Below are 13946 nucleotides of genomic sequence, written 5' to 3' on the forward strand. Positions count from 1 at the left end.
TCTATCTAATCTGTAGCAATCCCTTGGCACTGAAATGTGGTTGTAAAATAGTCATACTCACTCTTCCTTCTGTAATTATTAACCCACTCAATGGTGGTACAAGTGACTTGGACACAGACTTTAAAGCTTACTTCAGAAAATATCTTGTTGGTCTATGGTAAAACATGACTGGTGAGGACAAATGTCCAGCAGTTGAAGTTCTGGATGGCACATCACCCAAGCTCAGCCTGAAACGGGAAGTGGGACTGGTTGGCGCTGTGTCACTCGTGGCTGGCACTATGATTGGATCTGGGATTTTTATGTCCCCTCAATTCGTTCTGGTCAACATAGGAAGCCCAGGAGGAAGCCTGGTGGTCTGGGCTGCTTGTGGCCTGCTGGCTGTGCTTGGCTCTCTCTGCTATGCTGAACTGGGGACAGTCATCCGAGAGTCGGGGGGAGAGTACATCTATATCCTACGGACGTCAGGCCCAGTATTGGCCTTCATTTTAATTTTCAGCTCAGTCATATTTGTGAGACCTGCCAGTGTGGCTGGGATCTCACTGAGCTTTGCTGAATATGCATTGGCACCTTTCTACCAGGACTGTCCATGCCCACAGCTGTTGGTGAAGTGTGTGGCTGCAGCAGGGATTGTGGTGACAGCCATTGTTAACTGTCTGAATGTACGATTTGCCATGTCAATGCAAGTGTTCTTCATGGTGGCCAAGGTGCTGGCTCTTTCAGTAATAATTATTGGAGGAGTGGTGTTGCTCGTCAGAGGGGAAACAGAAAGTTTTGAGGATTCTTTTAATGGGACCAACTTGGGCATCAATCCGATAGGTATTGCTTTCTACCAGGGACTGTGGTCCTACGATGGATGGAATAACTTGAATTATGTGACAGAAGAGCTGAAACGTCCTGAGGTAAAGAGATGCATTCACTTCCATTGTAGAAACTGTACATTGAATTTATATTAGTGCTGATTTTGAGTACATAATAAATTATATTTCTTATCTCATACAGGTTGATTACAAAGGAACACTAACACTGGTTTACACATTCTGAGTGTCACTGACCCTGACAAAAAGTGTTTTCAATGGGTAGTGATCTCAATTTTGTTTTATTCCGGATGGATTCTCCTCGGGTTTTCTCCTGCCATATCAGTTCTGTTATATTCACAGACATTATTCTAACAGTCTTAGAAACTTCAAAGTGTTTTCTATCCAATACAGTCAAAGGACTGTTGACGTCTCCTGGAAACCATAGGAACTGCAATCTGAGAGGTTTTCCATTCATTTTCCCATAGATAGCCATTACAATGAGTGGTGAGCTCCAAAAAATTATTTTGGATGGATTCTCCTCGGGTTTTCGCATGTCATATCAGTTCTGTTATACTCACAGACATTATTTTAACAGTTTTTGAAACTTTAGAGCGTTTACAATACTTCCAATTACTTCCAAGTATATGCATATCCTAGCTTCTGGGCCTGAGTAACAGGCAGTTTACTTTGGGCACCACAGTCACTCGAACGTCCGAATACTGCCCCCTATCCCTAAGAAAGCCACGGGGCCAGATGGATTGCCAGGATGTGTACGCAAAGCATGCACGGACCAACTGGCAAGTGTCTTCACTGACATTTTCAACATCTCCCTGACTGTGTCTGCAATACCTACATGTTTCAAGCAGACCACCATAGTCCCTGTGCCTAAGGAAGTGAAGGTAACCTGCCTAAATGATTACAGGCCCGTAGCACTCACATCAGTAGCCATGAAGTGCTTTGAAAGGCTGGTCATGGCTCACGTCAACAGCGTGAGCCGTTTCCTTTTTTGTACTACTGAGGTTATAGCTCACAGGAAATAAACCAAAAATACAGAGTATAGGATATACAGGCAAATCACCTGAGACAATACCTGACAAGTCTACTCTATCGCATCCTCCTAAATGGTTTTGATCTTTGGACAACCCCACCAATAGAGATATAGTGTGCCCTTATCTATTTTTTTAATTGCATCTGATACACTAATCAGGATGGTAATATGGTTGAAAATGTATGCAGAACTACGTCATTAGCTAGAGGGCAAGTCTACACTAAAAAGACCTCGGCTGTCATTTTTACATTTACATGGCTTTTGACAGTAATTGCATGTGGCTTTATGACCAACACATATAACAATGGTGAGATACTGTAGGTTTTTTATTTTTTTATTTCACCTTTATTTAACCAGGTAGGCTAGTTGAGAACAGGTTCTCATTTGCAACTGCGACCTGGCCAAGATAAAGCATAGCAGTGTGAACAGACAACACAGAGTTACACATGGAGTAAATAATTAACAAGTCAGTAACACAGAGAAAAAAGGGGAGTCTATATACAATGTGTGCAAAAGGCATGAGGAGGTAGGCGAATAATTACAATATTGCAGATTAACACTGGAGTGATAAATGATCAGATGATCATGTACAGGTAGAGATATTGGTGTGCAAAAGAGCAGAAAAGTAAATAAATAAAAACTGTGGGGATGAGGTAGGTGAAAATGGGTGTGCTATTTACCAATAGATTATGTACAGCTGCAGCGATCGGTTAGCTGCTCAGCTAGCTGATGTTTGAAGTTGGTGAGGGAGATAAAAGTCTCCAACTTCAGCGATTCTTGCAATTCGTTCCAGTCACAGGCAGCAGAGTACTGGAACGAAAGGCGGCCGAATGAGGTGTTGGCTTTAGGGATGATCAATGAGATACACCTGCTGGAGCGCGTAAAAGTAAACCTTGGCCTTAACCTTTCCGACCTTCAGGGGAAGGAACTATCCAAGTGTACAATGACATACAGTAGCATCCATTTTCTCACTCTCCTAGTCAATCGGACCTCCTTTTTTTTGTTACAGTAATAATTTGGTGAATCTTTAACACTTTGTGGGGGGGGTAATCTGTATGGGCACCATACACCATACTGTATGGGCACTATAAACACACAATATACATTTTGCAACCTGAGAAGTTAATATTAACTACTAAGTACTTTGCACCCAGCATCAAAGATTTGCCAGGTCTTTATGTATTTGTCTTGCTTAAGAAGAAAGGATTGACCATTGACATTTTCTCATGTTTGAATCAGTAAGCTGGCCATGGCAAAAACAGAAACAGAAGTGCTTCAACTGAAGTGCAAGTTGGGTTTAGTTGGTGCTGTTTCACTGGTAGCAGGAACCATGATTGGATGGGGTATATTCATGTCCCCTCAGTTTATGCTGTCCTACATTGGAAGTCCAAAGGCAAGCCTGATCATTTGGGCCCCGTTTGGCCTAGTAGCCATGTTGGGAGGAATCTCGTAAGCTGAGCTAGGAACCATTAAAGAATCAGGTGGGGACTTCATCTACATCCTTCAAATCTATGGACCTTTCCCTGCCTTCGAGGCCTTTAACTTCCTACTAGTGGTGAAGCCAGCAAGCATCACACCAATTGTTACGCACGCCTCTATGAGGGAACGCAACACCCTGCTACAACTAAACTCTCAGTGAAGTGAAAAAGGTATGGACTGTAGGTGCAAGAAAGAATGACAACAGGCAGAATGTGGTACCGTTTACAAGCACTTTATTCCTTTACACGGTAATATGGGGAAAAGGGGCGGGATGGAACCAAAGCAAAGAAAGTAAATCTCAAAGCCCCCCCTCTCCTATCTTACCTGCCTACCCACTACTTACCTAATTTAGCACCACCTGGTGCCCTAACCAAAATACAAGGGTGTGGTCCGCCCAGGTCTTACCTAGTGTGCCTAGACAGCGAATATGCTACGGGTATATGTATGCCCGCGGGCCTCTTGCCTAAGCACTCCCTAGGTGCCTTCCCCTTCCCAGCTGGGAACAAATGACACACAAACAAACTAAGAAACAAAGGACATTAAATAAGCTCTATCTGAGCAACAAACTCACAAAACATACCAACTCTCAGCAATGAACTCCCAGCAAAATCAACCTCTAGCAAAATCTCTAGCAAAATCTCTTCAATGACATCCCAGCAAATCACTCTAGCAAAATCTCTGCAATGACCTCCCTGCAATGACCTCCCAGCAATGACCTCCCAGCAATGACCTCCCAGCAATGACCTCCCAGCAATGACCTCCCAGCAAAATCTCTCTAGCAAAATCTCTGCAATGACCTCCCAGCAAATCTCTCTAGCAAAATCTCTGCAATGACCTCCCAGCAAATCTCTCTCTCCTGAACAGAACACTGGCTTTTATATAGCTTCAGATTGAATGGGTATTTGGAGACAGCTGCATCGTGACGAGGGGGCGGGGTCAGCTCTCCAATTAGCCATGGAGTCGACCAATCAGCTGCTTGAGGGATTTCAGGAAGCCATTTCCTGAAATAAACACATGCAAATACACAAACTACAACACATAATCTGGGGAACGTAACACCAATACCCCTCAGCTTTTCAGAATACACTGTGGCACCTTTCTACCAAGACTGTTCTCCTTTCAGCTAATAGTGAAATGTGCTGCTGTTGCAGCCATCATGGTTGTAGCCATGGCCAGAATCTTGAATGTACATTTATCCATGAGAATTCAGGTGGTCTTCTTGGTGGCTAAGCTACTTATTTGCCCTGATGGTTATAGTAATTGGAGGAGTAGTGAAAATTGCACAGGGGAATGTTACTGTACAAAAAAATGCTTTTGATAGTATGAACTTGGGTGTGAGCTCCACAGGGATGGCTTTTTACTAAGGCCTCTGGTCCGTCACTGGCTTGTACAACTTAAACTATGTGAAAGAAGAATTGAAAAGACCTGAGGTAAGAATGCACTGTAATAAGTAATGTCCTTTGTTCCATGATCTTGTTCTTTATCCATCTTGCACCCTCTCAGGTAAATCTGCCCAGGGCAGTTATGATTGCCATCCCCATGGTAACCATGCTCTATCTACTGGTCAATGTGAGCTACTTGGCTGCCATGACGCCCAGAGAACTGATGTTGTCGAGTGCAGTGGCTGTCACCTGGGGGTGAGAGAGCTTAACTCCATCCACACACCTCTCTCAAAAAAAAATTCAATGTGTGATGAGATGACAAATTACATTGTTGTCTTTAATACCAGGAATAAGGTGCTCGGGAGCTGGGGATGGGTGATGTCCATTGCAGCTGCTTTGTCTGCTTTTGGCTCCCTGAATGGAACATTCTTTAGTGGTGGCCGGGTGTGCTTTGTGGCTGCAAGAGAGGGACACATGGTGAGAAACACATGCAAGAGACAGGCAATTTTAACTGACATTTTTCAAAAGGAAACTTTGGTATAATCTGATGTAGGTGTTGAGTTAGATAGTTTTGTAGTTTTTATGTCAACGTTTGTGTTGTCTTTGTCTCCAGCCTGATATTCTTGCCATGGCCCATGTGAATCGACTGACCCCCTCTCCAGCCCTGATCTTCACCACGGCTATCTCACTTCTGGTTCTCATCCCTGGGGACTTCCAGAGCATTGTCAACTTCTTCAGGTAGTTTATGCTTTGACTTCAAAATGTCTCAATACATTTATCAAATTGTTGCTTTATTTATCTTCCATCCCTCTGCATTGATATTACCAGTTTTACAGCCTGGTTCTTCTATACAATCACTCTGTCTGGGCTTCTCTACCTCAAGATCAAGAAACCTGAACTTCCCAGGACATATAGTGTGAGTCTCATAGGATATCTAATGTCTTATTTTATTTATAAAGGTCTGAGTCCTTTTGGACAACACAATATTGATTTATTCAAATTCAATTGGTCAAATGGACCCATCTGCTTTCTCAACTCTTGTGACAGTACCACTGTTTTTGTTTATTCACCCAGGTTCCCATTGTAATCCCCATTTTGGTCATCATGGCAGCGATTTTCCTTGTGATGGCACCTATCATTGACAACCCTGCAATAGAGTACCTCTACGTCACCATATTCATCTTCAGTGGTGTATTGGTTTATGTGCCATTCATTCACTACAAACTCTGCCCTGGACTGTTGGGGAAAGTCACAGTGTTCCTGCAGCTCTTCCTAGAGGTGGCCCCAGCAGACAAAAATCTATGACAATGCTTTCTTCTGAGTAATACCTGGACCAAAATCATTTACATCTCAGATGGGCACCACCATAACCTGATTTTCAATAGTATTTAAGATGGAACGTAAAAAAATATGAAATTGTTATCAAATTCGGTAAATATCAGACTTAATTTGTACTGATTGTACTGCAATATAGGATGCTTTCAATAAATAATGCAAGTAAACATACCATTTTGTAAAATTGTAGACTTTATTTGGTGAAAAAAAAAGAAAAGAGAATTTGTTGTTTAATTGTTTTTTTTTTTACATTAATATGTTCCAACAAGACATTTAGTATGATAAATCCAAAATTACTGTGCAGGTATTACAAAAATGAGTTAGACTTCTTTATGAAGTCATTGCATTTGGAGCCACTCAATCATGGTAATGTATACAGTATTTTCAGTATAAAAAGTAGGAAAGCAATATGGGTAAAAATAAGTAACACCACACAGGCCCATTTCCAGCACTGATTGTAACTATACATGTACAGTAGACTTTTTATTAGAATCAGACTTCCAAAAGTCATCCTTGATGGAATAATCCTGGGTAATGTCAAAATATAATCATAGGCATAATTTTAGGCTGTTATTTTCCTGTGTAGCCTGCTAACAACTTCATGAGTCCTAATCAGTTACTATCATTTAGTTGGCAATTAAAACAGATCCAGATCATCAATAGATGTAGACTCATTTTGTTGGATATACTTGAGAATGTCGATTTGATCCTTCACCTCATTTGCAACTGGAAGAACACCCACAACTGGGCCCCTACCACCTGAGACTAGAGAGGAGGGCTTCACAGGCAGTTTTGGCTTTGGGGCCAGTTTGGGTTTGGGGGCAGGAACTGGCCTTGCCTTGATACTTTTCTTCACCTGGAGGAGCTTGTCAAAGTTGTCTTCTATCCTGAAAAGGGAAACAAGGACAATGTTGAATGGCTAATACAATGTTGTAATAACCCCTTTGTCTCGCAAATAACTGTGACTGTATACCTGAAAAGTTCATCTGTATCCTCATCCAGTCCTGAATCTGCTGATGCCACATCCTTGTATGCTGTTGGAAGTAGTAAAGGGTCACCCAACTTCACTTTCCACATCAAGTCTGGCTCCTTAAACAGCTTAACGTTGCCTGTTAGCACAATGAAGAAATGAGTTGAACGTAAATTGGACAAGAGACTAGCTTCTTTGGGAACAGATCTGATATCTTCATTTACGGGATGTCAGTCTGGAATCTCTGACACTGACACTGTTTGTAGAGAGCTAATGACATTGTTATTGCAGTTCCTATGGAAGCAATAAATGGAACACAGAATCTGTATTTAAATATTTATACTAACTGTCTTTGGCTGCAGGTTGAAACAAGTCATCATCTATATCCTCAGCCTCATCAAACAGAGATAACTTAGGTTGGGTAGCCACTTTAGCCTGTGGAGGCTTTTTCTTCTTCTGCCTCGTGCACCTGGGGGAAAGGGTGACAGAAGGCATTAAATACCATACAGTGCCTGTAGAAAGTTTCCCAATTTTCAAATGTTGTTGATTTACAGCCTGAAATTATATTTTCCCTTCAACCATTTGATCCAGAATACAGATATTTGAGAAGATGCCAAAACCATTGAGAAAAACATCTAAAATGAACACAACCTCAGCAAGGCTCTTACTTTAAATTGCCTAGAGGTCCAAGGTACTGATCATCATCGTCATGTTCCTGCTCCTCTTCCCCAGGTTTCACTGGTGGAACATGTTTGGTTACTTTCGCAGCAGCAGCAGGGGTCTCCTCACTTTCAAAGAAATTATAGCCTTCTTCTTTATCCTGGTCCTGCCAATCTGCAACGTTCCTGGTTTTCGAATCTGCCATTGTGGACTTCGCCCCTACAGAAATATGAACTGTGAGCCAAATATTCTTTTTGACATTATATTCTTGATTAAATAAGGCAACTTCTACACTACAGGGAAGTACTGTTTATTTTTTCTGTTTGGTTAATAATTCAGACTTCTAAAATAACTTGCCAGGCAGATACATGTTCATTTGAACCCCTGACTGCCTTGATATACAGTAACCTCATTGTTCAAATAATAATATCACAGTTTGGTGCAGTAGTATTAGTACTAATCCCCAAGGTTGAACATTTTCTGACCTATGTAGTTTGCATTAAGATAGAGGGGCGGCATTAATGTAGGTGAATGAGTTAGAAAGTGCAAGTTTCAGTCAGAGACAAGCAAATCAAACAAGTTATTTACCAAAACTCTATAGAAAAAAATACTTTTTACTGTAGTGCTTTGTGGTACATTACCTAAGAGCTCCAACACCTCTGGGCAAGTAGCAAGTGTAGAATTCTTGGAGATGAACTTGACCAGTTCGTCAAAGGCCACCCTACGCTCCCGGATGTCTGCCTCGCCTACAAACAGGGCCTTGCGAGGCATGGCTGGTAAGGTGATCTTCGGATATTGACCCATGAGTCTGTAGTAAAACTCATCAATTTCACTGTATTTCTTTGAAACCTGCAAAACACATGTAAAACATGCAGGGTCTAGGTATGCCTGTAGCTTTTAGCTATAGCAATGCTTTGGGGTTCAAATCTAACCGTTAGAATTGTATATTTGGTTGTTGTTCAAAATCTTAATGTCATTATGCAGCTGTTATAAAGGGTTATAAAGGGTTTAGGAATGCATACTGTACATACTGAATGCTACAGTGAAGTGTTACCACAATTTCAGACCAAGCAGTAGCTGCAACACCATCACTTTCAATTTGAGGTGATTAGGGGCACAGGGGCAGGATGCTAATACTTATGTTTCCACCTAACTTACATGGGACTACGACTACCTGTGACTACCTACCACCAGCTGTACAATGTCTTCAGGTTTGTGCTTGGCGGATTTGAAGGCAGTCAGCCGAGTCACCACAATTATCTGGTACTCCACATGACCTGTCATCATGGTACCACGGATCTCCTGGTAAAGAGGCACCTGCAGATCTATGCCTGTCACCTCATTCTGCAACAGCCTGGGATGGAAAACATTGTGACATTGACCAAAAGTAATTGCACAAAGTGCAAGATTCATACAAGAACAGAACTGTGGAGTGACATCGTGAATAAACATCATTCCACACTGTCCCAACGGTAAACAGCAAGAAAGGAATCCAGCAAACATGTCAATGGCACCTTTTATTTCACTACATGCCGATATTAATTAATATGTGCACAATAGTTTGGTGAATAGTTGCAACTAAGTCAAAGGGACCCCTGGGTTGGTACAGGGAAAAACAAGGACTGGCTTCAACAAGTAAACAACGATGGGGATGTATTTCACACGTGTTAATGTTATCAGGCAACCTCGAAACGTCAAAGAAAGATAGCTACGAAATGTTCTTTATTTTACCTGCTTGTAATAAGTCCGTCTGGCATTGTTTGTAAGATTTCTGTCCTGTCTTTGTTTAGCTGTAATCAAGCTGACCACCCCCATTCCCTACTGTTATGATACAAGTCATGGGATGGGAACTAAATATTGTTTCGGCTGCAGGCATACAAAACAGGAACTTCCGGTTTTAGCCTTCAAAATAAAAGCGCGCTGCTGCACTCGTTCAACACAGCACGAGCGGTGAGTTGTGAATATTTTACGTCGAGGCAAGTCGAGGCATATGTCAGTAGCAGAACAAGCTCAAATCAAGTAAAAACTAGCTTCTTTCGACAGCAAAGCTAGGTAACTAGGTCATCATCTACATTGGCTATGATCAGCTGATAACCCATCCGTCTTTGCCTTTATGGCTTTTGCGCGCAGCCCTGCTACACTAATAGCAATCGGGCACCCGTGTGAGAACTCGTTAGAACTCTCCATAAGCCACGCCCAGTGGGAAGATCTAGGCATGTTGTCTAGAAGAAAATACATTTACAATGTGTCCGCCGTGGTTCTGTGTAGCCTAGTAATGCTGATATATTTCATACCAGTGTATTGTAGTTAATTTCGTCTTTGAATAAGTTCAATATATTTGAGTAGTAAACAGGGAAACAACAACGAAGTGAAAGGAGATACCAAGTCAGTTTCACAGCTGAATGCTTTCAACCAAAATGTGTTTGCCGCATTTAAACGTAACCCCCTAGGATCCAGGTAGTTCGCAAAATAATATACCGGAGGGGGGGCATCGTTTTACTAGGCACTAGGCGACCTACTAGGCGACCTACTAGGCTACCTACTAGGCTACCTACTAGATTGGGATCATATGGTTACCACCAGTGTTCTAATACATTGAGTTTGTTGACAAAACGGCAGTGGTGGAAAAAGTACCCAATTGTCATACTTGAGTAAAAATAAAGATACCTTTTTTTTATAGAAAATGACTCAAGTGAAAGTCACCCTGTAAAAAAGTACTCGAGTAAAAGTCTAAAGTATTTGGTTTTAAATATAATTAAGTATCAAAAGTAAATGTGTAAATCTTTTCAAATTCCTTATTAAGTAAACCAGAAGGCACCATTGTCTTTGAATTTTAAATGTACCTATAGCCGCGGGCATGCTCCAACCCTCAGACATACTTTACAAACGAAGCATGTGTGTTTAGTGAGTCTGCCAGATCAGAGTCAATCGGGAAGACCAGGGATGTTCTCTTGATAAGTGTGTGAATTACACAATCGTTCTGTCCTGCTAATCATTCAAAATGCAACTTGAGTGTCAGGGAAAATGTATGGAGTAAAAATTACATAATTTTCTTTAGTAATATAGTGAAGTAAGTTGTCAAATATAAATAGTAAAGTACAGATACCCCCCCAAAAAACTACTTAAGTACTACTTTCAAGTAATTTTACTTAAGTACTTTATACCACTGCAAAACAGATTATTGGACGGAGATGTATTTGTCAAGGTCCACGGTGGGTCTGTGTAAACTATGCAATTATATTGGAGACGGCCTCATAGCAGTGAATGTCATCTATTAATTTACTGTTATATTATTTGTAAGTAGCAGCCATATCAGCCAAGGAAACAAATTGTTCTCACTCCATAATAGAACAATCAGATTTTTTCTGCATGACTGTGGCACTCTTTAGCTGAATTATTAGGATTTTCTTGTATTCTCAACAAATCTGCCTATTTAGCTGAAATAGAGATAATTTCAATGTTTTCTTTGAAGATGGCCCTGTCTGAGAATAGAACATTCTGTTTTCTGCCTGATTGTGGAGCTGTTTATTGTAATTTTCTGGATTATCTTGTGACCAGAACAAAACTACTTAAATGGTGTTTCTTTAAAATGATGGGCCTGAGGGCCTTCCAAGTTGCGCAGCGGTCTAAGACACTACATCTTATTGCTAGAGGCGTCACTACAGACCTGGGTTTAATCCCAGGCTGTATCAAAACCGGTCGTGATCGGTAATCCCATAGGGCAGCGCACAATCGTCCCAGCGTCATCCGGGTTTGGCCGGGGGGGACCTTACTTGGCTCATCGCGCTCTAGCAACTACTTGTTGCAGGCCGGGCGCCTGCAGGCTGACCTCAGTCGTAAGATGACCAGAGGAATCTGATGCATTGGTGTGGCTGTCTTCCGGGTTAAGAGGGCGGGTTTCGGAGGACATATGACTCTGCCTTTTGCCTCCAAAGCCCGTTTGGGAGTTGCAGCGGTGAGACTAGATCGAAATTGGGGAGAAAAATCAGGATGAGCCTGACTGACATGGACAGTTTCCTCACCTTGTTCTTGTGGTTATCCATGGTTTTTGCTTATTTTACCAGGTAACAAGAAGTGAAAAAACAAAAGGACTGAAAAAATAGGCTCCTTATTTTACTAAACTAGAGATTTAAATAAATGGTGTTTCTTTGAAAAGATGGGCCTAGCTGACATGAAAAATAAATTAAGGGGGAGGGATCCAGAGACACAGAGGCTCATTATCTTTCTGCACATATTTTTATTTACAATGCTGGCTGCCATGATTAACAAAAAACGCAGGACATTGAAGGCTACCTGAATTGATTCAGAAACTAACATAAGTAGTCCTGAAGTATCACAACAAGGTCAAACAAGTGTGTGCATGTTAGTCAGATTATCTAGTATCCACAGCAACACTATTGATTGTTCTCTACCCCCAGTGCATGTGGTGTACAGTACTATGGTCTTAGCCATGCTCTCACTAACCCTAATCTTTTCTCTTTCTCTGTCTCCCCATCCGGAGGGCCTGAGGCTCTTGGACCACAACTTAGGACACCCTGGCCTGACACCTGGATGTGCCTGTCCATACCCCCTCTCTACCTGCCTGTTACTTTAAAGTCCATATTTAACCTATACAGCTCTGGATCCATTGTCTTACCTATTACTGCAACAAATTGTCAGTTATTTGCCCTTTTTAAATAATTTTAAATTGGATTTTTTACTAATGACTGAAAGCTGTGTGACCATTTAACAATTGCTGCATATACATTGTCCTTCTCCCAAATTATTGACTTTCACATTTCTTCTCATCTCAGGGATTTAACAATGGTGTAATGTAGCTCAAACCAATGCTTACACCTAGCCAATGCTTGGATAACCATGAGGAGAGAGATGGACAATTGGTATGCAGCCACTAATTTCAGGTGGCTTCATCAACAGATGGAATGTGTTCCAAATGGCACCCTATTCCGTATACATAGTGCACATTCCGCCTGTTGAGCACCACCCTGTTTATTGTTCTCCATTTATCCATCCCAGTTCCCATTCCATCCCATTCCCCCAGTTCCCATTCCCCCAGTTAAGCAAACAAAGGGGAGAGGCTCTGACTATAATTTATGTAGTAAATTGCTTTTCCTATCAATTACTTTATTTTATAAACTTCCTTTGTTGTGTATGCATGTCCCTTTTTAATAAAACCTTAATTGTCTCCCGAGTGGCGCAGCGGTCTAAGGCACAGCATCTCAGTGTAAGAGGCATCACTGCAGTCCCTCGTTTGAATCCAGGTTGCATCACATCTGGCTGTAATTTGGAGTCCCATAGGGTGACGCACAACTGGCCCGGGTTTGGCCTGGCTAGGCGGTCATTGTAAATTAGAATTAGTTCTTAACTGACTTGCCTAGTTAAATAAAACATTTGGTTTTTTAAATTAATTCAAACAAGAAATCCATATTTTCACTGGTGGATATTCATGATGGACATTATACTGAACAGTCATGTACCAATGAGATTCACAAGTGTTGTGTGTGTTGTTGCTATTCAGCCTCATCTAGAATAACTGACAAAATAACTCAGCCATAGGAAATCATTGGGGAAAGAAGTCACGTCCGGTTGGCACAAATCTTTATTTGACTTTCTGTAATAGAGCTACAGACTGTATAAAAGCATACATTCAAAACCTTATGGTCAAATGTAATGGAATCCAAGTTTCTGGGTGTGTGGGGTTCAGTGACTTGAGGGGGGAAAAGAACCAGTGGAGGCAGGTAGATGGGGGGCCAGGTGGGATTGGGCCAAGCACGTCCAGGTGTCAGGCCAGGATGTACTCAGTAATGGTCCAAGAGCCTTAGGCCCTCCGGAAGAGGAGACGGAGACAAGATGAGGGTTGCGAGCATGCACTGGGGGCAAAGAATGATCGATCGTGCTGTTGTGGACACTGGATAATCTGACTAATAGGCGCGCGCACACACACCTGTACGAGCTCGCTGTGGTACTGTAGGCCTATTTGTGTTACTTTTCAATGCAGGTAGCATTCAATGTCCTGCGTTTGTGTTAACCATGGCATCCAGCATTGTAAATAAAGAGATGTGCAGATTGTTAATCAGCCTGTGGTGTGTGTAGATCCTTTCCACTTAATGTCTTTTTCATGTCAGCCAGGCCCATCTTCTCAAAGAAACACCATTTAATTCAATCTCTAGTTGAGTAAAATAAGGAGTATTACTTCAGTTTTGTTTTCACTTCTTGTTACCTGGTAAATAACCAACAAATAAGGTGAGGAAACAGTCCATGTTTGCCAGGCCCAT

At 41.7% G+C, this 13946-nt stretch overlaps 2 protein-coding genes across 2 annotated transcripts; one reads left to right on the top strand and one right to left on the bottom strand.

Annotated features, from left to right (window-relative positions):
- The first annotated feature begins 105 nt into the window (after positions 1 to 105).
- On the top strand, positions 106 to 6213 carry LOC118368170 (b(0,+)-type amino acid transporter 1-like). Its single transcript, XM_035752011.1, has 6 exons — positions 106 to 899; positions 4828 to 4961; positions 5054 to 5183; positions 5320 to 5444; positions 5535 to 5622; positions 5781 to 6213. Exons 1-6 carry the CDS (start codon positions 165 to 167, stop codon positions 6009 to 6011), a joined length of 1443 nt encoding a protein of 480 aa, XP_035607904.1. The 5' UTR covers positions 106 to 164; the 3' UTR covers positions 6012 to 6213.
- On the bottom strand, positions 6214 to 9561 carry hs1bp3 (HCLS1 binding protein 3). Its single transcript, XM_035752012.2, has 7 exons — positions 9403 to 9561; positions 8860 to 9025; positions 8313 to 8520; positions 7680 to 7890; positions 7359 to 7480; positions 7015 to 7150; positions 6214 to 6928 (listed from the first exon to the last, which is right to left on the bottom strand). The coding sequence occupies exons 1-7, from the start codon at positions 9426 to 9428 to the stop codon at positions 6679 to 6681; spliced, it is 1119 nt and encodes a 372-aa protein (XP_035607905.1). The 5' UTR covers positions 9429 to 9561; the 3' UTR covers positions 6214 to 6678.
- Between the last annotated feature and the right edge of the window lie 4385 nt (positions 9562 to 13946).

The sequence above is a fragment of the Oncorhynchus keta genome, chromosome 35 (assembly GCF_023373465.1).
Source record: "Oncorhynchus keta strain PuntledgeMale-10-30-2019 chromosome 35, Oket_V2, whole genome shotgun sequence".
In the NCBI taxonomy this organism is placed as follows: domain Eukaryota; kingdom Metazoa; phylum Chordata; class Actinopteri; order Salmoniformes; family Salmonidae; genus Oncorhynchus; species Oncorhynchus keta.